The 26480-nt window shown below is 43.3% G+C and overlaps 1 protein-coding gene across 8 annotated transcripts in view; it reads left to right on the forward strand.

Annotated features, from left to right (window-relative positions):
• Positions 1-13487, forward strand: part of LOC117667960 (C-type lectin domain family 2 member D-like) — a 29016-nt gene extending 15529 nt beyond the window's left edge. For 7 of the 8 annotated variants that reach the window (XM_087888106.1, XM_087888108.1, XM_087888105.1 and 4 more), the window contains 3 exons: positions 3656-3849; positions 8949-9049; positions 13304-13487. In XM_087888106.1, coding sequence (XP_087744232.1) covers positions 3656-3849; positions 8949-9049; positions 13304-13427 — 419 coding nt within the window. In that variant the 3' untranslated portion in view covers positions 13428-13487. Of the gene's footprint in view, positions 1-3655; positions 3850-8948; positions 9499-13303 lie in introns of all 8 variants that reach the window. The other variant, XR_015732704.1, reaches the window with a different exon arrangement.
• The last annotated feature ends 12993 nt before the right edge of the window (positions 13488-26480 follow it).

The following is a 26480-nucleotide window of genomic DNA, read 5'->3' on the forward strand; positions in this document are numbered from 1 at the left end:
TCATAAACAACTCTTAACTGCCTTCAGCAGCCATCTTTCATTTTCATGCAAAGCGTTCCATAATTCACTTTATACCATTTCTCTAAATTGAGAAATATGCAATGAACTTGCTTTTTACATGTTCGTATTTATCTAAATGACTTGCTGAAGAGTGAAAATCTGGTCTGTTTATCTTCTGCCTGGCATAAAACAATACTGCTCTTTCTTAAAAAAATTGGTACCTTTTAATTGATCAGAAATCTGCCAGATGTCAGCGTTCCAAGTAATGCACCCATTGAAAGCAGAACTCCAAAGCAGGTAGATTCCTCAAAGAACAGTTTATTGGATACATCATATTGGCACAACTGGGGAAAACCGACTCTGAAAGTTCCCGTGGTTTTCACCTAATTAAAAAATGGAAGTTCCCCCTCCCCCCCAAAGTCATCTGCCACATTGTCCAATAGAGGTGCTGGCTGGTTGCTTGGTTATTCTACTCCTCTTTCCAGCCACCTGTTGAAATGTCCTTGGTTCCCACAGGAAAACTTTGTGTTTTGACCACAAAACTCCAACTATCTATTCCCACCCCCATGCCAACCCTGAAGCCATAAAGATGGTTTCAGCCAGGTTTGCTTCAGAATTGACACCAGATGCTTTCCCAGACTTATTTAACTAACTGCTAAATTCTGCACTCACAGTTGCTAACTCTCCCCTTAGATAGAACAATATAGATACTCCTCGCTTAGCGATACCAACTTGTTCAGGCATCTCAATTGCTCAGGTGCCACAATTGTTAAGTGGAAAGTCATGTGACTGCGACTGTGCTTACGATTTTTCTTTAGCATCCTATTGCTTGACACTACAGCATCTGAAGAAGGAGCTGGCTAAGCCCAAACAGCAGGGAAGTTTTCTGGAACAAAGGAAACCCAAGGAAGCAATGAATGTAAAAGGGCAAATCGACTCTAGGGGGCAGTGCTCGTCTCCGTTTTATAGCTCAACACATAGTGTTGTCCAAAGATATCTCCCTCATGTGGCCTGCATGACTATACATTGAGGCACATGGAATGCTGTTATCTTCCCACCAAAGTGGTACCTATTTTTCTACTCACATTTGCATGCTTTCGAACTACTAGGTGGGCAGGAGCTGGAGCAAGTAATGGGAGCTCACCCCATTTCATGGTGCTCGGGTCTTGAACCTGGACTGTCAGCTTTCCAGCTGACAAGCTCAGCATCTTTAACTGCTGACCTTAATGCACCCGTATTTTAAATAAATGCAAGCTAAGATCTCTAAATTGGGGACTATCTTGCAACCTAGTAAACAGTTATTTGCATCAGGTAGGAGGTACAAGAAGTGTACTGATACATATTCAGGATGCGAATCTAAAATTACATTATTTAATTTAATTTAATTTAATTTAATTTCAAATTTATATACCGCCCTTCTCCCTGAGGACTCAGGGCGGTGTACAGCCAAGATAAAAAACATAGAATACAAATATTAAAACATTTAAAAATATATATAAAATTTGGCCCAAAAAATTAAAAATCACAGACTAATTAAAAGGATTTAAAAATTTTAAAATTTCTTCTTAAGCCAACCCGGCTTGCTGAAAAAGATAGGTTTTCAGGGAACGACGGAAGGCATTGAGGTCCTGGATTCTTCTTATCTCCGGGGGCAACTGATTCCAGAGGGTGGGAGCCCCCACAGAGAAAGCCCTCCCCCTGGGGGCCACCAGCCTACATTGTTTGGCTGATGGCACCCTGAGGAGGCCCTCTCTGTGGGAGCGCACGGGTCGATGGGAGGTCGTCGGTAGCAGCAGGCGGTCTCGGAGATAGCTAGGCCCTATGCCATGGAGCGCTTTAAAGGTGATAACCAACACCTTGAAGCGCACCCGGAAGACCACCGGGAGCCAGTGCAGCTCGCGCAGGAGTGGTGTTACATGGGAGCGCCATGTTGCTCCCATCACTACCCGCGCTGCTGCATTCTGGACCAGCTGGAGCCTCCGGGTGCTCTTCAAGGGGAGCCCCATGTAGAGAGCGTTACAGTAGTCAAGGCGAGAGGTGACGAGGGCATGAGTGACTGTGCACAGGGAATCCCGATCAAGAAAGGGCCGCAACTGGCGAATCAGGCGAACCTGATAAAAGGTCCCCCTGGTAACAGCCGTCAGATGTTCCTCCAAAGACAGCTGCCTATCCAGGAGGACTCCCAGATTGCGAGCCCTTTCAGTGGGGGCCAAAGACTCGCCCCCAATAGTCAGTGATGGAGTCAACTGACTATATCGGGATGCCGGGAGCCACAGCCACTCAGTCTTGGAAGGGTTGAGCCTGAGCCTGTTCCTCCCCATCCAGATCCGCACAGCCTCCAGGCACTGGGACATCACTTCAAGGGCATCGTTGGGGTGGCCTGGGGTGGAGATGTACAGCTGGGTGTCATCAGCGTACTGGTGGTATCTCACCCCAAAGCCACGGATGATCTCGCCCAGCGGCTTCACATAAATGTTGAACAGAAGGGGCGAGAGGACCGATCCCTGCGGCACTCCACAAATGAGAGGCCTCGAGGTCGACCTCTGCCCCCCTGCCAACACAAACTGCGACCGGTCGGAGAGAAAGGAGGAGAACCACCGTAACACGGTGCCTCCCACCCCCAACTCTTCCAGCCGGTGCAGCATGATACCATGGTCGATGGTATCAAAAGCCGCTGAGAGATCTAATAGGACCAGAACAGAGGAATAACCCCTGTCCCGAGCCCTCCAGAGATCATCAACCAGCGCGACCAATGCCGTTTCCGTGCTGTGCCCAGACCTGAAACCTGACTGGAACGGATCCAGATAGGATGTTTCCTCCAGGAATTGTGGAAACTGTTGCGCGACCACACTCTCAACAACCTTCGCAATGAAGCGAAGGTTGGAGACAGGACGATAGTTAGCCAATATTGCTGGGTCCAGGGACGGCTTCTTGAGGAGAGGCCTCACCACCGCCTCTTTCAGGGCAGCGGGGAAGTGACCCTCACTCAAGGAAGCATTAATAACGCCCTGGAGCCAGCCTCGTGTAACCTCCCGGGAAGCCAGTACCAACCAGGAGGGACACGGGTCCAGTAAACATGTGGCCGCACTAAGCCTCCCCAAAATCATAAAGTTGTATATGTATTTGTGTATATATACATATAGTGTGTGTGTGTTTGTGTGTTTTTACACACACGTTCTGCAATTGTTCAAAGTTATGACTGCTGAATACGGAGATATGCGACCAGTCCTTGAAGTTATGGCTGTCACAGCATTCCCAGCGTCACATAATAGCAATCTGGGCACTGGGCAAATAGCACATGTTTACAAAGATCACAGAGATCCACAGTCACATGATCATCATTGGTGACCTTCACAGCCAGATTCTGTAGAGCAAAGTTAATGGGGAAGCAAACAGGAAGTTGCAAGTCGCGGCCACATAACCTTGCACTTGATGAGCTGTGAATATTTGCTTAACAACTGCAACCAGAATTGCCAGCCCCAAATGTGGTTGGTAAATGAGGACTACCTGTATTTACAGGTTAACTCACTTGGTTTCCTTAAACCCTGGAATTACCATTTAAATGAGGTAGCTTAGTATTAACTATTCAAACTTTGGTGTCAGAATTGTAGTTAATTGTGAGCTCTATGATTTGTCCATTTTGTTTTATTTCCAGCTAAAGAGACAAAAACGTCTTGTCCATCTTGTCATTCCCTTGCAAGCCAAAGTGCTGCCTGCCCAGATTTCTGGATCGGATACAGAGGAAAATGTTTCTATGTATCAAAAGATGAAAAGAATTGGACTCTCAGTTTAAAGACCTGTTCTTCATTTAATGCCTCCTTGGCTGTGATTGATAGTCAGAAAGAATTGGTAAGGAATAATTAGACATCATGATTAATTCCATAATTGTCCCAAGATTCACAAATGTAAAAAGCAGTCATATTATATTTATTACCTATATATTGCTAAAACTCTTCATGCTTACCTGTTCATCTGTTTGTACCCTCAAGTATTACACTGCAACAATTTTTGAATCAAGATACCTAAAATTTGCTAAGTTGTCTTGACATGTTTTGTTTTTATATATGTGTGCTTGTTTTTTGTGTTCTTTTTAAAGACAAATTGGTTAATAAAAATTATTTTAATTTTTTTTTAAAAAAGCTAATTTAAGGAACATGTAAAAATTTCACCAGCAATTACTCCTGTGGAATTGAAATTTCTGCGATGTCCAGACCAGTTTTATTCACAAAGTTATGGCCTTTGCTCACACGGTTGTGGTTTTTGGTGTTCCTTGCCAGCTTTCCACAAGCAAAATCAATGGGGAAGCCAGCAGGAAGTTAGAAGTTTCCCCCAGTACCACTGCTTTTTTGCCTACTCATGGTCATTCAGATTAATCACTTTAGCTAAATAAATACATTGACCTATATTTTAGTTCATTTGCCACTACAATTATTTTTTTATTTGTCTGTGTGTGTGTGTGTGTGTGTTCTGGTCACATCGGACTGCATTTATTTTCTCAGAAAAATGACTAAACAGGTCATAAATTTGTCAAGTTATTTATTATTATTCTCTGTTCACAACAAGTGAAGTCACAACTGCCCATTCTTTAGCTGGTTTATACATGCATATAAAGCAGTAGTGAAATCCAAATTTTTTTACTACTGGTTCTGTGGGTGTGGCTGATGGATGTGGCAGGGGAAGGATACTGCAAAATCCCCATTCCCTCCCCCACTCCTGGGGGAAGGATATTGCAAAATCTTCATTCCCACCCCACTCGGGGGCCAGCCAGAGGTGGTATTTGCTGGTTCTCCAAACTACTCAAAATTTCTGCTACCGGTTCTCCACAACCTGCTGGATTTCACCCCTAATATAAAGATCTTTCCAAGAACCTAGGACAATGATGGCTAACCTTTTTGCCATTGTGTGCCAGGTTGGGGGGTGGGGGTCATGCGCGTGCGTGCCTACACCCATAATTCTATGCGCTCTGCCCCCACGCATGCACGCATGACACACCCCATGCTCCCCACGCTCCTGGCACACAATGGCATGGTAGGCCCATTTTTTTGCTCTTCCCAGCCTCCAGAACCTTTCTAGGAGTCACGGGAGGGCAAAAACAGTCTTCCCCACCCCCTCTGGAGGCCCTCCAGAGATTGAAAACCACCTGTTTGCCAACTTCTGGTCCCACCTAAGTGGAGCTCGCGTGCCCACCGATACGGCTATGCTTGCCACCTGTGGCATAGGTTCGCCATCATGGACCTAGGATATTGTCAGTATAGTATATATGCAGATCCAAGCAGTGTGGACCAGGGGTGGTATTCACTTAGCTTTGCTACCGGTTATTATTATTATTATTATTATTATTATTATTATTATTATTATTATTATTCATATTTCTATGCCGCCCACTCTCCGAGGACTCTGGGTGGCTTACAACAATCGACAGTATACTAAATAGCATATTGCCCCCAACAATCTGGGTCCTCATTTTACCCACCTCAGAAGGATGGAAGACTGAGTCAATCTTGAACCGGTGAGATTTGATCTGCTGATCTGCTGAACTAGCAGTCAGCTGAAGTAGCTGCAGTACAGCACTCTAACCCTTGCGCCACCTCGGTTCACAAATGTATTCGCATGCGCCCCCTCCGCGCATGCGCAGAGAGTAAAAAATGTCAATAAATGGGACATGATGATGTCCGGGCAGGTGGGCGGGGCCTCCTGCAGTCACCGCTACAGGTTTGGCCGAACCGGATATAACCAGCTGAATATCTTTTGTAATTGACAGATTACAAGAGGAGAGAAGTCAATCTAAGTGATCACTAAGTGTCAATATCAGCCTGAATGCACATAACCAAATAAATACATTAGCCGCATAAAAGCTGCCTAATTTTTTTTTATCTTACTGAGTTATTAATACTAATTAATTATTCAGGGCCCGACACATGAGGGGGGCCGCACGCCCAATCTTGTTTTTGTCTCAGAGCAGTGGCGGGTGGAGTTCGGTGGGGGACTGACTGCTATTGATCCCCTGTCATGGACCGACCACCATCTTCTCCGGTTGGGCTTCCAGTACGCCACCCCTCCTCGCTGGGAAGCGGAACCGACCATCTGGTTCCACCCCAGGCGCCTGATGGACCCGGAGAGGTTCCAGACGGAACTTGGGATAATGCCTCTATCTCTCTCCCACGCCCCGGTCACGACCCTGGTGGATGCCTGGGATGAGGCCGCTGCCGGGGCTCTGGACCGGGTCATGCCTTTGCGGTCTCCCACTCATCGCAGATCCCGGTTGGCCCCTTGGTTTACTGAGGAGCTCCGGGGGATGAAGCGAAGTAGGAGAGGCCTAGAGAGCAGTTGGAGGGCCAGTTGTTCCGAATCTGACCGGTCACAATTAAGATCATTTACACGGGCCTATCTGGTGGAACTGGCGACAGCAAAACGTCATCGCATCCGCAGAGAATCGCCCAGCCGCCCTGTTTCGGGTGTCCTACTCCCTCTTGAATCAGAGGGCGGGGGAAGACCTGATGCGAGGGCGAGCTGAGGAGTTTGGCCAGTATCTGCTGGACAAGATCGCTCAGATTCGGGACGGCTTGGACTCTGACTGGACAGGGTCTGACGGTGAGGAAGCGGCGGGTCTCGTGCTTTGGGAAGAGTTCGATCCTGTTACCCCAGACGAAGTGGACAGGATCATGGGGAAGTTGAGTGCGGCCATATGTGTACTGGACCCATGCCCCTCCTGGCTGGTTTATTCAGCTCGGGAAGTGGCACGTGGCTGGATCCAGGCAGTGATAGCTTCTTCTTTAGAGGAGGGTAGCTTTCCTGCCGCCTTGAAGGAGGTGGTGGTGAGGCCCCTCCTCAAGAAGCCTGCCCTGGATCCAGCTGTTTTGAGCAACTTTCGTCTGGTCTCCAACCTTTGCTTCCTTGCGAAAGTTGTTGACACTGTGGTGGCACATCAGCTCCCGGTGGCCCTGGATGAAGCTGGGTACCTTGATCCATACCAATTGGGTTTCAGGCCCGGATACAGCACAGAGACGGCATTGGTCGCACTGGTGGATGATCTCTGGAGGGCTCGGGACAGAGGTCATTCCTCTGTTCTGGTCCTATTAGATCTTTCAGCGGCTTTCGATACCATCGACCATGGTATCCTGCTGCGGCGCCTTGAGGGGTTGGGAGTGGGAGGCACCGTTTTACAGTGGTTCTCTTACCTCTCAGGTCGGACCCAAGCTGTGTTGGCAGGAGGGCAGAGATCGACCATGAGGCCCCTCAACTGTGGGGTGCCTCAGGGGTCGGTTCTCTCACCCCTTCTGTTCAACATTTATATGAAACCGCTGGGGGAGATCATCCATGGTTTCGGGGTGGGGTGTCATCAGTACGCTGATGATACCCAGCTTTTTATATCCACCCCGAACCAGCCCAGTGATGCCCTCAACGTGATGTCCCGGTGCCTGGAAACGGTACAGATCTGGATGGGGAGGAACAGGCTTCGGCTCAACCCTGCCAAGACTGAGTGGCTGTGGATACCGGCATCTCGGTTCGAAGGAGAGATTCCATCGCTGGCTATACGGGGTGAAATTTTGCCCCCTCTAGACAGGGCGCACAACTTGGGTGTCCTCCTGGATTCACGGTTGAGCTTAGAAGATCATATAACAACCGTGACCAGGGGGGCATATGCCCAGATTCGTCTGGTCTGCCAGTTGCGCTCCTATTTGGACCGAGATGCCCTACGCACAGTTACTCATGTGCTAGTTCCCTCATGCGTTGACTACTGTAATGCTCTCTACATGGGGCTGCCCCTGAGGACCACTCGGAGGCTTCAACTGGTACAAAATGCAGCTGCGTGGGTTGTGATGGGAGGGTCCCGATATTCCCATGTTACACCCCTCCTGCGCGACTTGCATTGGTTGCCAGTTGCCCTCCGGGTGAGATTCAAGGTGCTGGTGATGACCTATAAAGCCCTACATGGCTTAGGTCCAGGATATTTGGCGGACCATCTGCTGCCAATAACAGCTGCCCATCGCCCGGTGCGTTCTCATAGGGAGGGCCTGCTCCGGGTGCCGTCAGCTAGACAGTGTCGGCTGGCAACCCCCAGGGGTAGAACTTTCTCTGTGGGCACGCCCACCCTTTGGAATCAACTTCCTCTGGGGCTCCAGTTGGCTCCTGACCTTCGCACCTTCCGCCGTGAATTAAAAACAGGGTTGTTTACATTGCCCAGCCTGGACTGAGAGGGTTTTTAGATTTGGGGGTTTTAATATAAATTATATATTATGTATTTTATATTTTTAACTGGTTGTTTTATTGTTGTGAGCCGCCCTGAGTCCTTGGCAGATGGGATTCTGCCGAAACGTCGCTTCTACCCTTTTAGGGATATATCCACAATTACACGGGAAGAAACCCGAAATATTAACTATACACACATACATACCCGTGAAAACTTACATAAACAAATATATATATATATATATATATATATATATATATATATATATATATATATATATATATATATATATATATATATATATATATATAAATTAATAAATATTTATTTATTAGGGGTATCATGAGTAAGCGAAACTCATATATCCTTGCTGAATCCTGTGCAATACATTTAAAGTTAATTTAAATTTAAACATACGTTTCTACTGAAACCTGTGCAATATTTATGTTAAATTTAAATTTAAATACAGAGACATGTACATCATTGCAGTACAGAGCTTAAATTAATGGACCTCTTTTAGCGGACTTTGTAGAAACCTCCCTAAAATAATGGACAATCCCATTGTATCTGAAATAGTTCTGACAAGGCAGTTACCTATACATTAATTTTACCTTAATTTTACGATTTTATACAAATGAAATAATTTGACACAAATGATATATATATATATATATTGGCATTCAATAGACAGTCAATAGACTTCTATGCCAATTAGTCTGCTGAATGGGGATTTTATTATATATTATTTCCCTTCTAGGAATTTTGGGTAAAAATTTTCAAACCCTTCCATTACTGGTTTGGTCTCTCAAGAGAAAACAAGATCTGGAAATGGTCTAATGGCACAGAGTTTAAAAATCAGTAAGTATATTTTATTTGTTTATAGGATTTAATAGATCTATTTACCTATTCGAAGTATTTATAGTTAGTACACTTCAGCTTGAGTCGCTGAAAGAATAATAAGAATCGAGATAATTTTTGGCTAAGCTTCTCTCCCCAAAGACACAGAAAGGGGAGGAAAAAAGAAGAAAATTGTTCAGGCAATAGTATGTAACGTCTGGTGGGCCAGGTGAGATAGATTGAGAAGTTCAGGATGAATGAGTGATGCATCATCTCCAAGAGCAGATGCATCTGGTGCTAATTTTTTATATTTTTGTATGTAGGGAGGAAGAGCTCATAAAATTGGAGTTTTCCCTGAAAGGCAGTATCTATAAGGCAGGGTTCTTAAACCTGACAACTTTTAAGATGTTGAAATCCACACCTCTTAACATGGCCAAGGTTGAGAGACACTGTTCTAAAGTATTAACAAGGTAATAGTACAATGGCAAATGGGAGTTCATGAATTAAGGATCGTATTGGATGTACGTGTGATGTATCATACTACCTCTGATCTGATTCAAATCCTTCATACAAAATGTTGACACAGCCTTTCCTTATTTGGAAAGCAAACAAATCAAGATGATTTGACAATTGAATTGGGTGAAGGGGTCTGATTTGGTGGGTCAGAATTAGAACAGAGAGCTGGAAGGGACCTTGGAGGTCTTCTACTCCAGCCCCCTGCTGAAGTAGAAGCTATACCATTTCAGATAAGTCACTGTCCAGTCGCTTCTTAAAAACCTCCAGTGTTGAAGCACCCACAATGTTTGAAGGCAGGCTGTTCCATTGGTTAATTGTCCTCATTGTTACAAAGTTTCTCCTTAATTTTAGGTTGCTTCTCTCCTTGATTAATTTCCATCTATTGTTTCTTGTCCTGTCCTCTGATGCTTTGGAAAAATAAATTGATCCCCTCTTCTTTGTGGCAGCCTCTCAAATACTGGAATACTACTATCATGTCCCGTCCCCCCCAGTCCTTTTTTTTCTCCAGACTAACCAAACCAAACCCAATACAATACAATTTATAATACAATTTATTATTACAGTCTAGGCCAGAACAATATTACTAATATTTCACATAATCTTGATTCTATGTCTCTATTTATACAACCCAGGATTGTATTAGCTTTTTTGGCTGGCTCATATTCAAATGATCATCCAAGGTCCCTCTCACTCTTACTGTTTTTGAGCCAGGTCTCGCCTAATCTGTACTTATACCTTTGATTTTCCCTGTAAAGCTTTGCTTTTCTCCACATTAAAATTCATTTTGTTGTATAGGGCCCATTGTTCAAGTTTGTCAATAACTTTTTGGATCCTGAGGATGTTGGCTATTCCTGCCAGTTTAGAATCATCTGCAAATTTGATGAGTTTCCCTTCTATTCCCTCATCTAAGTCATTTATAAAGATATTGAAGAGTACTGGGCCTAAAACAGAGCCTTGTGGTACCCCACAGCTTACTTCTCTCCATGTGGATGTAGTACTATTAAGGACTACTTGTTGAGTATAGTTTATCAGACAGCTACAAATCCATCTGGTGGTGATATTTTCTATTCCACTTTTTTCTAACTTACCAAGAAGTAAATTGTGGTCTACTTTGTCAAATGCCTTATGAAATCTAAGTGTAGGATGTCCATAACATTTCACTTGTCTACTAATTTAGTGATTTTATCAAAGAATGAAATAAGATTGGTTTGGCATGATCTGTTTTTAACAAACCTGTGCTGGCTACTAGTTACAGCTTTATTTGCTTCCAGTTGTTCACAGATCTGTTTTTTTTATTATTATTGTCTTTTCCAGTATCTTCCCAGGTACTGATGTTAGACTGATTGGTCTGTAGTTTCCTGGGTCTGCTTTTTCCCCTTTCTTGAAGATGGGAACCACATCACCCGTTTTCCAATCCTCAGGCACTTCCCCTGTGCTCCGGGATTTTTGGTACAATGGTTCTGAAATAACACCCTTCAGAACTCTGGGATGTAATCCAGTGGTGAAATGTAAAATTTGTTACTACCAATTCTGTGGGTGTGGGGGGAGGGTAATGTGACTGGGTGGGCATAGCCAACTTTTTTTTTTTTTACTTTTAAAAACATTTTTCCTTCAACCTTAAGAGGTTGCAGGAAAAAATGCTTTTAAAAGCCTCTGACGATCCCAGGTGAGCCACACGATCATCAGAGGCTTTTTTTTTTTACTTTTAAAAGCATTTTTTTCAGCCGAAGAGGCTGTAGAAAAAATGCTTTTAAAAGTTTTTTAAAAAGCCTCTGATGATCGCACGGCTCAGCTGGACATGGGGGGGGGGCAGGGATTTTTGCTATCAGTTCTCCAAACCACCCGCCACCATCACTACCGGATCGGGTGATCTGGTCCGAACCGGGAGCATTTCACCCCTGATGTAATTCATCAGGTCCCGGTGACTTATATTCATCAAGATCAGACAGCGACAGTGAGAACAATCAACCAATGGAACAGAAGTTGCCTTCGGAAGTTGTGGGAGCTTCATCACCTGAGACTTTCAAGAAAAGATTGGATTGCCATTTGTCAGAAATGGTGTAGGGTCTCCTGCTTGAGCGGGGAGTTGGACTAGATGACATATAAGGTCCCTTCCAACTCTTTTAATCTGTTAAAGACAGGTGTTCTCTTACCATTTTCTTGCTTATTTTAACTTTAATTTCTAGTCTGTCTTTCAGAATTATGTTTTTGATAGGTTGGCCTATAGTTTTCTTTTGGGTGAAGAGGATGCAAAGAATGACTTCAGCAGCTCTGCTTTCTCTCTACTGCCTGTTTCTTCTGTGCTATCTTCTCTTTTAGCGGACTGACTGTTTCCTTGACTTTTTTCTTGTTATTTATATGTTGAAAGAAACTTTCTTTAATTATCTTTGACTTTTATTTATTGCAAGTCTTTGTTTATTCTGAGCCTTTGCTTTCCTGACTTCATCTTTGCAGATTCAGGCTAACTGCTGATATTTTGCCTTAGTTATTTATGTGCCCCTCTTTCCATTTTTTGCACTTATCCTTTTTGTCTTTCAGTTTATCAGTTTATCATGTATTATATGACACAGAGAAACAACACAATCTAGTTCGGATGTAGCTGCTGTTGTGGCCGCAGAGCTGGCAGAAGATTTGGACAGTGAGGAGGTTGGGGAGGAATGTGGGCCAGTCCTGGAGTCTGGAATAGGCTTGGATAAGGGCTCTTGAGTCAGAGACAGAGAGGGAGCTAAAGCCATCTGGTAGTTCTTTGTTGTCTCAGGAGTCTGACATCAGCAAGGCAGAAGAACAGCTTCAGCCTGTTCCCAATGTGCACATGTGCAGAGCTGCCAGAAGACAGGAACAATTAAGAAAACAGGGTCGACTTGGGAGTGAGGCTTGGAGATTGGCCCCTCCCATAAGACATAAAAGAGAAGGGAACGGGACGTGAGCTTTTGCAGGAAGCAATTAGTTCATCTGGTCGGTAAAAGCTTTGGAAAAGCTCTGTTTGACTCTGTGCTAAGTTTGGCCTTGCCTTGCGTGTGGCAATTAGTTCTCTGGCAGCATTCCAAGGGAGATAAGGTGAGTGTTTGTAAACACTCCCCTGATATTTTTTTTTTTTTCATTTTATTAGATTTCTATACCGCCCTACTCCCGAAGGACTCAGGGCGGTGCACAGCCAAAACAATAAAAACACATACAATACAAAATTTAAAAATAGAATAAAATCAAATTAAATAATTTTGGCCCCGACAAATTTAAAACCCCAAACTTTTAAAACCAATTTAAAATTGAATATATAAAATACAAAAGATATTTAAAATTTTAAAAAATCTTTTCTAAAAGAGGGGGAAAATTAGGCCAGGCCGGCCTGGTGAAATAGTAAGGTCTTTAAGGCGCGGCGGAAGCCTTTCGGACTGGGAATGACAATAATTCACAGCCCTTTAGATAAAAGAGGTTTGCTGGGGCTAGGATTGTGCTGTATACTTTCTAAGGAAGCCTAGGTCAGAACAGCTGCCATGTTACAACTAGCAAATCATTTATATTTGTCAAGTGAGATTTTGCTCCTCTCTGAAGCTGAGAACATGACCACCGTATGCTGTGCAAACGATGCTTTGTGTTCTGGGTTTGTGTGCCTGTGTATGCATATTATTTTTACTTTTTCTCTATGTTCTATAAAGCTGGGAATCTTCTTGGAAGGATCATTCCTGCAACATTGATTACAGTTACGATTGCCATGCAGATAGTAACTCCTTGTCCTTGTCCTTTTTTTTTTTTTTGCAGGTTTCCAGTGCGAGCAGAAGGCTTCTGTGCCTATGTAAATGAAAAAGGGGCCAGTAGTACCATATGCTCCATGGAGAAACTTTTTCTTTGCAGCCAGCCAGAAAATTGTAAGAAGCCTGGATGAGAAAATCTCAGCAAAAAAATAAATAAAATGTAAATAAATAAATAAAAATGTAGAAAAACATGGATCTTATTTTAAAAAACAGAACGTACTCTCACAAGGGTAAATAATAAAAATTATTCCACAGTGGTGTCAACCTTTCCCACCCCACTCCAGGGGAAGGATACTGCAAAATCTCCATTCCCACCCACCTCCAGGGGAAAGATACTGCAAAATCTCCATTCCCTCCCCTCATGGGAGAAGGATACTGCAAAATCTCCATTACCTCACCACTCCAGGGGAAGGATACTGCAAAATCCCCATTCCCTCTCCACTCCTGGGGGAAGGATATTACAAAATCTTCATTCCCACCCCACTCGGGCCAGCCAGAGGTGGTATTTGCTGGTTCTCCAACCTACTCAAAATTTCCGCTACCGGTTCTCCAGAACCTGCTGAATTTCACCCCTGCCCCCACCCCACATCAACAAGGGTAGGACTTCTTGGGGGGGGGGAGGGTGAAAGCACTAGTCAGCCTCTAACTAGTGGGGTGGCTGCAGATTAATTGGCTTTAAACTGTTCCAAGTGGGGTCAGAATGTATTCGTGGAGAAGGCAGGAATAAAAGGAGAGCGCTCGGGGGCAGCATATGCCAAGCTTGGCAACCTTGAGAAAGGAGGGCCTGGGACGTTCTGGGAACTGAAATCCCAAATCTTGACAAAATTGGGAAGCCCAACTCGAGGGGGGACGTTGCGCTTGTTGCGAAAGCGAAAGGAAAAAAGGAGGGGATTAGAGGATTACAGACGGATGTTGTTTTGCAAATGACCGGACCTCAGCGACCCTGGGAATGGGAGGGGGAGGGGAGGGTGATTTAGCCTGAACGCTGCAAAATGTGGGAAGAGGAAAACAGCTCTCGGGTGCTGCACGCTCAGGTGGGGAAGGGGGCTCGGCTCTGGGTCTGACCGGGTGGGGGGTGGGGGGTGGAGAAGCTCCCCTCGCGGTCCTCGGAAAGTCAGCTCCCATTTTGGCGGTGGAGGCAGCTGCTGCCGCCAGGCGCGGGGGATTTCCCTGCTCCATTATGCGGCCGCGCCTCTTTATGGACAGGTCGGAACAAGGGAAAATGAAACAGTTTTCCAAAGCTCCCTCACCGAGCAATTCTTTTTCCTGCCAGACGCGTTAAGCGCTGTGCACGGTCTGCTGCAGGAGACCTAGAATTAAAAAAAAATAAAAAAAATGGGCAGCGCAATTGGTAGGAAAGGAGGGGCCGGTTACCTTTTTTAGGCCGAAGAGCCCCAAGGCTTTGAAGGCCGAACAGATCGTATTTCATAGCGGGGCTGCACGGCCTCCTTTGAGGGTTGCGCAAAAGCCTGTCCGTCCTTTAGCTGGCTGGGGAATTCTGGGAGTTGAAGTCCTCCAGGCTTCAAGTTGCCAAGGTTGGAGACCCCTTTAGCGTGAGGGTTAATCCTCGGGGTTTATTCCCAGCAATAACTTCGAGGTGGAGAAATTTTAAGAGTTCGTGTAGGGGTTCTCTGGGTTTGGGGATTGTATTTTGCAAGCAGGGGGTGTTGCACTAAATTGCGCCTGCTAAGGATACCTGTAATGCAATGATTAGTAGAACTAGCTTAGTACTTTTTCTCTACTGTTGTGATGAGGCTCGTGCTGTATGAAGCACACGGTAAAAGCTTTTTGCGACTTGGGCTATGAAAGAAAACTCGTTTTCCTTAAAACACTTTAATGTTATTGAACATAGCAGTTAAAGAGATAGATAATACAAAGTAAAAAAAAATAAAATAAAAAGAGGAATTAGAATGTGCAACGAAGGAAGGAAATGTTTAAAGAAATGACTTCAGCTTTATAAACTATAGTTTTAGTAATGAAAGGATTAGAGCATACACAGAGTGTAACCTAATTCAGCTTTTGTTAATTGCTGTTGAGAGACGCCCCAGCCTAACTACCGTGCCAACTGCATTAGATAAGACTTCTAGGCGAATTGCCAAGCTTAGCCTAGCAAAGAAACTTTTTGTGAAAAGTAAAAAGTGGATTCTGCCAAGTAACCTTGCTTTTAACTTGAAATGTGGTTTCAGCATTCCCTAACAAAGTTCTGATTTATATGCCAGAAAATGTATTTCTTTCCCCTTCTAAAATCTATTGTTTTCAGAGCACTGAGAAAAATAGTGAAATTCTCATGATATGAAATTATGTTACTATAGAAATGACCTTCTGTACAAGCTATGTGAGCTATAAGATGTTTGGAAAAGTTTTTTGGGCACGCGCTTTTCTCTCTGCCTACTCTGTTAAGGTGAGAGACAAAAGGCTGTCCAGTCTTTTTGCTTTCTGCAGAAAAAAAAAAGCTGATTATCAGTAACCTCCTGTTCAGAGTTTCATTGGAATTATCAGATTCTGAGCTGAATTCAAAAACCTTACAATAACTTATCACTTTCTCTACTGTTTCAATGGAAAATTTCCCCATATCTCACTTAATTTCTGTAAACAAATCCTTACAGCATCGTTGGTCAGTCCTGGTCAGCAAAAGTATTATTATGGATAACATACATTTTAACCTTACTCAAGGCTTTGTAGTCCCAATTTAAGGCTGTGGTGTATAAACCCTTTAATATATTGCCCATTTAAATATTGTTCCACTTTTAAAGAAACATGTTTTTCCCTTCTTAGCCAAGACATTTGTTTGTCATATGAGAACTTGCTTTTTTGGCAGGTACACAGTAGATAGGGTATTCTGAAAGTCCTTGAATACATTTTCAAGTTTTAAGAAAGATACAAACCCAGCTGGCAAAGAGTAAGGTAACCCATAAATTTGCCACTAGCAGAATATTTTCTATGTTTCTAAGTGAGAAATTGGTTAAGTGAATTTTGCCCCATTTTGTGACTTTTCTTACCACATTTGTTAAGTGAATCATTGCAGTTGTTAAGTTAGTTACGCAGTTGTTAAGTGAATCTGGTTTCCCCATTGATTTTGCTTGTCAGAAGGTTGCAAAAGGTGATCCCATGACCCCCGGACACTGCAACCTTCATAAATATGACCCAGTTGTCAAGAATCCGAATATAAATCGTGACCATGGGGATGCTGCAGAAATTTATGAAAATTATGACAAATTAACTGAGCAAATTAGGAAAGATTTGGAAAACTGGACAAAGTTGCAGATTTCATGGATGGGAAGATTGGCAGTAATAAAAATGAACATCTTGCCCAAAATTTTATTCCTCTTCCAGACTATTCCGATAAAAATGGGGAAATTTTTTTCTGACTTATTAAATAGATTAACCACAACATTTATTTGGCAAGGAAAGAAGCCTAGAATTAGGTTAAAAGTATTACAAGATACCCGAGAGAGAGGAGGAGCCGCCCTCGCAGATTGGGAGACCTACTATCAAGCAGCAGGATTAGTTTGGATAAAGGAGTGGATGGAATTGGAAAATAAAAGGCTGCTAACATTAGAAGGACATGATCTAACTATAGGGTGGCACTCATATTTATGGGGAGGAAAACAAAATATTTATGGATACGTTAGAAGGCACACAATTAGGAATTCTTTAGTAATAATTTGGAATAAAATTAAAAAACAGCATTATATACAAATCCCGTCTTGGATTTCCCCTGGGGAAATGGGGGGGTGGGGAACCTCTCCTCGCTGTCCTCGGAAAGCCAGCCCCACTTTTGGCGGTGGAGGGAGCTGCTGCCGCCAGGCGCGGGGGATTTCCCGGCTCCATTATGCAGCCGCGCCTCTATATGGACAGGTCGGAACAAGGGAAAGACGAAAAAGTTTTCCCAAGATCCCTCGCTAAGCAATTCTTTTTCCTGCCAGACGCGTTAAGCCCTGTGCACGATCTGCTGCAGGAGACCTAGAATTTAAAAAAAAAAAAATGGGCAGCGCAATTGGTAGGAAAGGAGGGGCGGGTTACCTTTTTAAGGCGAAGAGCCCCAAGGCTTTGAAGGCCTAACAGATCGTATTTCACAGCGGGGCTGCACGGCCTCCTTTGAGGGTTGCGCAAAAGCCTGTCCGTCCTTTAGCTGGCTGGGGAATTCTGGGAGTTGAAGTCCTCCAGGCTTCAAGTTGCCAAGGTTGGAGACCCCTTTAGCGTGAGGGTTAATCCTCGGGGTTTATTCCCAGCAATAACTTCGAGGTGGAGAAATTTAAGAGTTCGTGTAGGGGTTCTCTGGGTTTGGGGATTGTATTTTGCAAGCAGGGGGTGTTGCACTAAGTTGCGCCTGCTAAGGATACCTGTAATGCAATGATTAGTAGAACTAGCTTAGTACATTTTCTCTACTGTTGTGTTGAGGCTCGTGCTGTATGAAGCACACGGTAAAAGCTTTTTGCGACTTGGGCTATGAAAGAAAACTCGTTTTCCTTAAAACACTTTTGTAATAATGTTATGGAACATAGCAGTTAAAAGCATAGGAACTACACAAAGTAAAAAGAGAAGGTGATCCCATGACCCCCGGACACTGCAACCTTCATAAATATGACCCAGTTGTCAAGAATCCGAATATAAATCGTGACCATGGGGATGCTGCAGAAATTTATGAAAATTATGACAAATTAACTGAGCAAATTAGGAAAGATTTGGAAAACTGGACAAAGTTGCAGATTTCATGGATGGGAAGATTGGCAGTAATAAAAATGAACATCTTGCCCAAAATTTTATTCCTCTTCCAGACTATTCCGATAAAAATGGGGAAATTTTTTTCTGACTTATTAAATAGATTAACCACAACATTTATTTGGCAAGGAAAGAAGCCTAGAATTAGGTTAAAAGTATTACAAGATACCCGAGAGAGAGGAGGAGCCGCCCTCGCAGATTGGGAGACCTACTATCAAGCAGCAGGATTAGTTTGGATAAAGGAGTGGATGGAATTGGAAAATAAAAGGCTGCTAACATTAGAAGGACATATCTTAACTATAGGGTGGCACTCATATTTATGGGGAGGAAAACAAAATATTTATGGATACTTTAGATGGCACACAATTAGGAATTCTTTACTAATAATTTGGAATAAAATTAAAAAACAGCATTATATACAAATCCCGTCTTGGATTTCCCCAGAGGAAACTTTAACATATCCAAATTTAGTCGACTGGACAAAATTAATTAGGTATAGAGACATGATAACCAAGAGGGGAATATTAAAAACTAGAAACGAATTGGAACTGGACTTAGGAAGAGAAGTGCAATGGTGGACATATCTACAGATAAATTCAAAGTACACAGAGAATATAAAAAAAGATCAAGTTCGACCAGAAGAAACAGACTTAGATAAAATCATACTAGGGAATGATCGAAAAGTAATAAGTAAACTATACAAGTTTTTCTTGTCTAAAGCTGCCTTCCCCAATCCAGTACCCAAGAGATTATTTGGATATCAGCTCTCATAACCTCTGGCCATTCCAGTCAATAAGATTGAAGTGAACGGCAGCACACTGAAGTTAAGGAGTTTAAGAAAGTACTTTACTTACAGTAATATATCAATATAATGTATATCTCAATTAATATATATCAATGAAAAAAGTCCTGTGCAGGAATGACTAATACCAAATTCTTTTTTTTCCATACCATCTGAACCCTGATATATATATATATATATATATATTGTAACTCAGAAAGCTTGGAAGATGCCAGAAATATTTACAGGTGAGGCATTCCGATCTTTCTTACGCTTACTTGTGAACTACAGGAAGCAGGAGAAAAACCCCAGGGCACTGATAAAATCAGAGGCGAATACTCTTATTGATTATATAGCTAAAAACGTTGGTTTCCATGCTTAGTGGGGGAATAACAAAAAGTAAGGCAAGCATGAGTTGAAAAAGCAAACTTGGGGAAAAGTTTTGATCTGAATATCTGGAGATGACTGGATTCAAGCTAGAATTGGGGAAAACTAGTAAGATAATTGGTTACCTGTAGGACTGTTTTCTTCAGTCATTCCTGCTTCTTATGGTGAGAACTGTACTGGAACCAAATACTCTTAAAATTAATGAACCAGGAAGAGCATCTGAGAGGACTCTTCCAGATGATCTTCTAAGCTTTAAGAGGCTCATTGAGTAAGTCAGAGAGTTTCGCAGCTGGGATTCTATGTGGAGTGTCAGTTTCAGATAGAATTCAGCAAAATACATACCTGCTTGTGCAAAAGCAAGGAAACCTTCCAATGTGCACCTCAAAATCAGTGGAAATACCCCAGGTCTAGGTCCGATTTTGTCCTATGGCATGGATACCACCCCCTAATATAATCATCTGAAATCTTGCAAAATGATCAACTCATAGGAGGTTTTTGCAAGTCACATTGAGTTCCTCCTGTGAATATTCAGCAGTGCAAGATTTGGGGATTTTCAGCTATTTAAAATATTTATTTAAATTGTTTGTCTGAGAGGGAACCCTGGTTGGGTATTGGGGGGGAGGGGGGTCCAGCGTCTTCTCCATAACAAAACTAGACCATAACTTTATGTACTGTTGTTTTGCCTTTCGATATTAGCTGAAGTTTCTGATAATTGTCATTGCTTGACTCCTGAGATCACAAGTACGTCTCCTGGAAGCTCTGATGCAGAGAATGAGAAGAATGCTGGTAAAAACAAAGGTAGGCACCTGCCTGGGATCCTTTGTAATCTTGCAGATTACTTCTGCCTGGCCCCACCCACAATCTATTCGCTGCCTCCCGAGTCCCAGCTGATCGGCTAGAAGGAAAAAAACACGCCCACAGGACCAGTAGTAAAAAATTTTAGAACCCACCCCTGGTCTACATGCCTCAAGGCTCCCCCTCCTGGCTATATTGTTAACAGGCCAGATGTCTTGCTTTTTATATGCTCAAATTAGACGTTTTTAATGGTTTTTTTAATTTTTAATGGTTTTTTTTTTACTATTCTTCTTTTAAAATATTTTTAAGTTTTAATTATAATATGTTTTTGAATTGTGAACTGTCCAGAGTCAGCTGAGATGGGCATCTGTAGAAATCAAATAAATAATAAACAAACAAATAAATATGGGGTTCTCTGAACAGTCACAGATGCAGTCTGATTTAAGGCCAACACGGTAGCTTTGATGAGTTTCAGGGGTGAAATCCAGCAGGTTCTCACAGGTTCTGGAGAACCGGTAGCGGAAATTTTGAGTAGTTCAGAGAACCGGCAAAAGCCACCTCTGGCTGGCCCCAGAGTGGGGTGGGAATGGACATTTTGCAATATCCATCTCCCAGGAATGGGGAAGGGAATGGGGATTTTGCAGTATCCTTCCCCTGGAGTGGGGTGGAAATGGAGATTTTGTAGTATCCTTCCCCTGCCATACCCACCAAGCCATGCCCACAGAACCGGTAGTAAAAAAAATTGGATTTCACCACTGGTGAGTTTCCCTCATAATCTTCAGGACAGAAACCCTGCCCCTGACTTGGCTATTAGGGTGGGAGACAGAAGTCCAGATCATCCCTCCAAGGGGGAAGGAATTGATATTAATGCCTTCTTCTCAAAGAACAAGATTCGGTTAACTGCTGTAAATGTTGTTGGAGAAGATAGCAGTACCTCTTAGACTTACAGACCGCTTCATAGTGCTTTACAGCTCTCTCTAAGCAGTTTTTACAAAGTCAGCATATTTCCCCCTAACAATCTGGGTCCTCGTTTTACCGACCTCGGAAGGATGGAAAGCTGAGTCAACCTTGAGCCGGTGAGACTCGAACTGCTGTCTAGCTGGCAGTCAGCAGAAGTAGCCTGCAGTACTGCATTCTAACCACTGCACCACCACAGTTTTGATGAGTAGGTTGGGATGGCATGTTCTGTTTTTCACTGCTGTCCTTTATGCTAGAGATCCCCAACACCTGGGCTGCGAACCACACTGCTCCATGGCGCGTTGCCTCTTGAAAAAGCACCTTTGGGAGTGGTGGGATTGAGATTGTGTCTCCCACAGCTACGTATAAGAAGGATGGAGGCAGGGATGAAATGTAAAATTTGTTATTACCGGTTCTGTGGGCGTGGCTTGGTGTTGGGGGGTAATATGACTGGTTGGGCGTGGCCAACTTTTTTTTTTTTTTTTAACTTTTCAAAGCATTTTTTCTAATGCTTTAAAAAGCCTCTGCCGATCAGGCAACTCAGCTGGGATCATCAGAGACTGTTCAAAGCATTTTTTTTACCACCTCTGGCCAAGAGGTTGCAGAAAAAAATGCTTTGAAAAGTCTCTGACGATCCCAGCTGAGCAGCGCGATCAACAGAGGCTTTTTTTTTACTTTTAAAAGCATTTTTTTGTTGGAAGAGGTGGTAGAAAAAATGCTTTTAAAAGTAAAAAAAAAAGCCTCTGATGATTGTGCGGCTCAGCTGGGGGAGGGGGCGCAGGGATTTTTGCTACCGGTTCTCCGAACCACCCACCGCCATCGCTACCGGATCGGGTGATCCTGTCTGAACCGGGAGCATTTCACCCCTGGATGGAGGATGTAAGCCATTCCAGATCTACTTTAATTGTTCTGTGAAGAAAGAAATATGAAGGCCACACACAACAGACACCAAGGCTGTGCTTCTGTGCTCCTTGGGAGTCACACTAACTGTTTCTTCATCCTTTCCTTATAGAGCAGGGATGGGGAATTCTGGGAGTCCACAAGTCATAAAAGGGCCATAGTTCCCCACCTCGGTTTATGGAGGAAGAGAGGAGGAGATGAGGGACATTCAGGGTTTATTTTGATGGGATCAACAGTTGCAAGTCAGATAACAAAGTCCAATTTACTATGCTATAGTCTGACTACAATCCTGAGTGGTTTATGAGACAATAAAAACATTTAAAAAATCTAAACAGCCTTAATGAAATCATGAACATCTCCTAATATCTTCCTGTCTATTTTTCAGCGGTCATACACAAAGGCCAAAAATTCGCTGTAGCTGTAGCTGTAGCTGTTGTAATCGCAACTTTGATCCTTGTTATAATTGTATTGTCTGGTAAGTAATGATACATTTCTGCTTAACTTTCTCCATAGCTTTGTTGCTGCTGTGGTTATCATTTAAATGAAATCATGCATGAATTTAAACCACAGAACAATTGAATTGGAAGGAAATAGCAACTGGGGGTGAGATATGTCAAATGAGTCAAGATGAAGATTGCCGCAGTGCCGTTGAAAGTTGGACTTTGTACATGTGTCAAATGTTGCCTGGAAGGAATTTGATTGCACTGCTGTGATTGCCATCTGGACTTCTTTATTTTTATTTTTTTGGGGGGTGGGGGACTCTCACAAATGTCCCAAGAAGGGAAGATTGTTATGTGGCAAGCGAAAGCAGTTACAGAGTGAATGGAGAGGAGGAAGGAAGACTGCACAATCCAACATAAACAAATTTGCGTTTGGTCTGTTTTATCACACACACTCAAGTAATCCATTCTTAGTGTAGCTTTTTTAAGAAGTTCTTTTATTGTGCCTTTCTGCCAGTCTTAACTCCAACAACTGCCAGGACAAGTTTCTGCAGTTTTCCTGGCAAAATTTTGGAAGTAGCTTGCCCCCGTCTCCACCTCTTTCCTTGAGCTAAGAGAAAATGACTGGCCCAAGGTCCTCCAGGTTTTTTTGTTTTTTTTTTAAATTTGATTTATATGCCGCCCTTCTCCGGAGACTCAGGGCGGCTTACAATGCATTAAGCAATAGCCTTCATACTTTTGTATATTTATACAAAGTCAGCTTATTGCCCCCACAAACTGGGTCCTCAATTTACCTACCTTAGAAAGGATGGAAGGCTGAGTCAACCTTGAGCCTGGGGAGATTTGAACATGCAGTAATTGCAGGCAGCTGGATGTTAATAACAGGCTATTAGTCTGCTGCGCCACCAGGCTCTATTGGCTTTGTGCCTAAGGCAGAACTAGAATTCACAGTCTCCCAGTTTTTAGTCTGATGTCTTAACCGCTACATCAAATTTGGTATTTTCTTATGATAGCTAATCTACTTTTATGTTTCTCCTGACGTGATGAACTCTCACTTCCATATTTAATTTTTTTTTTAAGTAGTGCTACCCAAACCTGGGTAAATTACCCAATTGGCCCCCTGTTTAAAAAGTTTGAGGACCCCTGGTGTAGGGTCTCCTGCTTGGGTGGAGGGTTGGAAGGGACCTTGATCTACAAGGTCCCTTCCAACTCTGTTAATCTAATCTAATCTAAATCCAGCCTATCTTGAATTTGATTGACTTTTATCTATTGTCAATTTGTTTTGACTGTTGGTAGTTCAGATTCTTGTAGAGAATCTACATTCAATCATGCAATAAACGTATATTCATTTGAAGCACCTTGGCTTCTCATTTTCTCCACTTAACACTAGCTGTATTTACAGGTTAACTCACTTGGTTTCCTTAAACCCTGGAATTGCAGTTTAAATGAAGCAGATTAATACTGACTATTCAAACCATGTTGTCAGAATTGAGGTTAATTGTGAGCTCTGTGATTTGTCCCTTTTGATTTTCTTTTTCCAGTTTACAGCACAAAACCGTGTTTGCCATGCCTTTCCACTGTAAGTGCTGCCTGTCCTGATTTCTGGATTGGATACAGAGGAAAATGTTTCTACGTATCAAAAGATGAAAAGAATTGGTCTCTCAGTTTAAAGACTTGTTCTTTATTTAATGCATCCTTGGCTGTGATTGATACACAGAAGGAATTGGTAAGGAATAATTAGACATCATTATTAATTGGACAGTTGTCCTGGCGTTCACATGTATAAAAACAGTCCTATTGTATTTGTTCTTATTATCTGTATACTACTAAAATTCTCATTCTGTCTGTCTGTTTATAACCTCGAGGTACCCAAACGTTATATTATATTGCAACAAGATACTTAAAATCAGCTAACTTAGAGAATGGGTAGAAAAGTCTGGAAACCATTGATCATAATGAAGTTATCCATTCTGTCCTGTTTGACTTTTGGCAATTCTATGGACCAGGTCTCCATATCTTCCAATCTTGCATTTTCCTTTGCATTTTTGTATGTTCCAGCTGGTGTCAGCTTTGATGGTGTCCAGCCACCATATTTTTGGACAGCCTAATTTCCTTTTATCGCTAACTCTTCCACTCGTAATTGTTTTCTCCAGTGATTTCTCACACATTTTATTTATTTATTTATTTGCAAGTATTTATATGCCGCCCTTCTCCCGAAAGGACTCAGGGCAGGGAACACAGGTAAAACAAAAAACAGATAAAAACATATAATAAAAACCCAATTAAAACCAGTTAAGATCGAATGATAATAAGTAATAACACCCAAGAATCTAAATCAGCCCATTTGTTGGAATAGCCAGGTCTTCAGGCCCCGATGGAAGGAATGGAGATCAGGTGCCGTCCGGAGCTCAGTGGGTAACTCATTCCAGAGGGCAGGGGCGCCCACAGAGAACGCCCTACCCCTGGACGTCGCCAGACGACATTGTCTGGTCAACGGTACCCTGAGGAGAGCAGCCCTGTGGGAGTGGACAGGATGGTGGGAGTCAGGCAGGAGATGGTCCTGCAAGTATCCTGGACCTAAGCCATGACCAAAGTAAGTGAGATGCAGTTTCATAATCTTGCCTTCCAGTGCCATGTCTGGTATTATGCGCACCAATATTTGCTTGTTAGTCACCTTTGTTGTCCAAGGAATATGCAGGAGCCTTCTACAGCACCAGACCTCAAAAGGTATATCATACCACAGGTATTGCCCAGTTTTCTTGTGCCAGTTGAGTATATGATTTACTGTTTCTTCTGTCTCTTTGTGTAATCTGAACTTGGAATCGTTGGACAATTTTTCAATTCTGGCCTTGATTGCGTTAGTTCAAATAACCTGCACAGTTCTGATCATTGTAAGTGTACATGTGTCATGGCATTTTGATGTTTTTTTCTAAAGATTTCATGGCTGCCCTAGCAATTGCTAGTCTGCCATGCGTTTTTTGAATGGCGGTTCCTTTGTTGATACTAGATCCTTAAATGCAGAAACTATCCACCATTTCAGTATTTTCCCTGTTAATTCTACGGTTTGCTATTCTACCTCTTGTCATAAGTTTGGTCTTTATGGAACATTTATTATTATTGATAAGGTTTGTCACACATTCAGCCTGATATTCAGACTAGATATTATGACCCAGGTTGTCAAGGCAAGGCAGGCCTCTAAAGAGTCCTTTATTACTCTATGTCCATGATGGCAAACCTATGGCACGTGTGCCACAGATGGCACGTGTAGCCATATAGCTCCGACGCACGCCAGCTGATTTTCGGGCCTTCTGGGCCTACCAGAAGTAGGGAAACAGGCTGTTTCCTGCCTCCAGAGGGCCTCGGGGCATGGTGGGGAAGGCCCATTTTTTGCTGTCCCCAGCCTCCAGAGCCTCTCTAGGAGTCTGGGGAGGGCGAAAACAGCCTTCCCCACCCCACACCCAGAGGTCCTCCAGAAGCCAAAAATGGCCCATTTGTCAACTTCTGATGGGACCTTCTCTGAACTTGCCTGCGCGCCACTCTCTGTGCCAGTGGTGGGTTCCTCCCAGTTCGGCCTGGTTCTCCCAAGCTGGTAGCGGTGACGATATGATGTCACCGAACCGATTCTGCCTCCCCCACGCCCCCCCCACCCCTGCATTATTTTTACCTTTTATTTGGCCCCACCCCCAATCTATTGCTGCCTCCTGAGTCCCAGCTGATGGCTAGAGGGAAAAAAACTGTTTAAACTCTTGCTGCGGGGCTTCAAAGGGCCGCCCTACAGCTGATCAGTGTTAAAAGAAAACAAATGAGTAGACCAGTGTCTGCAAAAATACATGAGTAGATCAGTGCCTGCAAAAATACATGAGTAGATTAGTGCCTACAAAAATAAATGGGTAGACCAGGGCCTGCAAAAAATAAATGGGTAGATCAGTTCATCTCTGCAAGCAGTTAAAAGCCTGGTAGACCAGTACCTCTGCTAAATCCTAAATAATTGTCACATGACCATCAAGCCACGCCCACAAAATAAGCCATGCCCACAGAACCGGTAGTAAAAAATTTTAGAACCCACCCCTGCTCTGTGCCCTTGGATCGAGTGGGGGAGGCAGCTGTTCCTCATCAGAGGGGATCAGTTGCCTATCAGCACCACTGCCTGCTGGCAGCCAATCCTTCCCTGTGTCTGTGAGAGCAAGTAGCTCTCTTGTCTG

This window comes from Pantherophis guttatus, chromosome 2, assembly GCF_059756535.1.
Source record: "Pantherophis guttatus breed Tessera chromosome 2, ASM5975653v1, whole genome shotgun sequence".
In the NCBI taxonomy this organism is placed as follows: Eukaryota; Metazoa; Chordata; class Lepidosauria; order Squamata; family Colubridae; genus Pantherophis; species Pantherophis guttatus.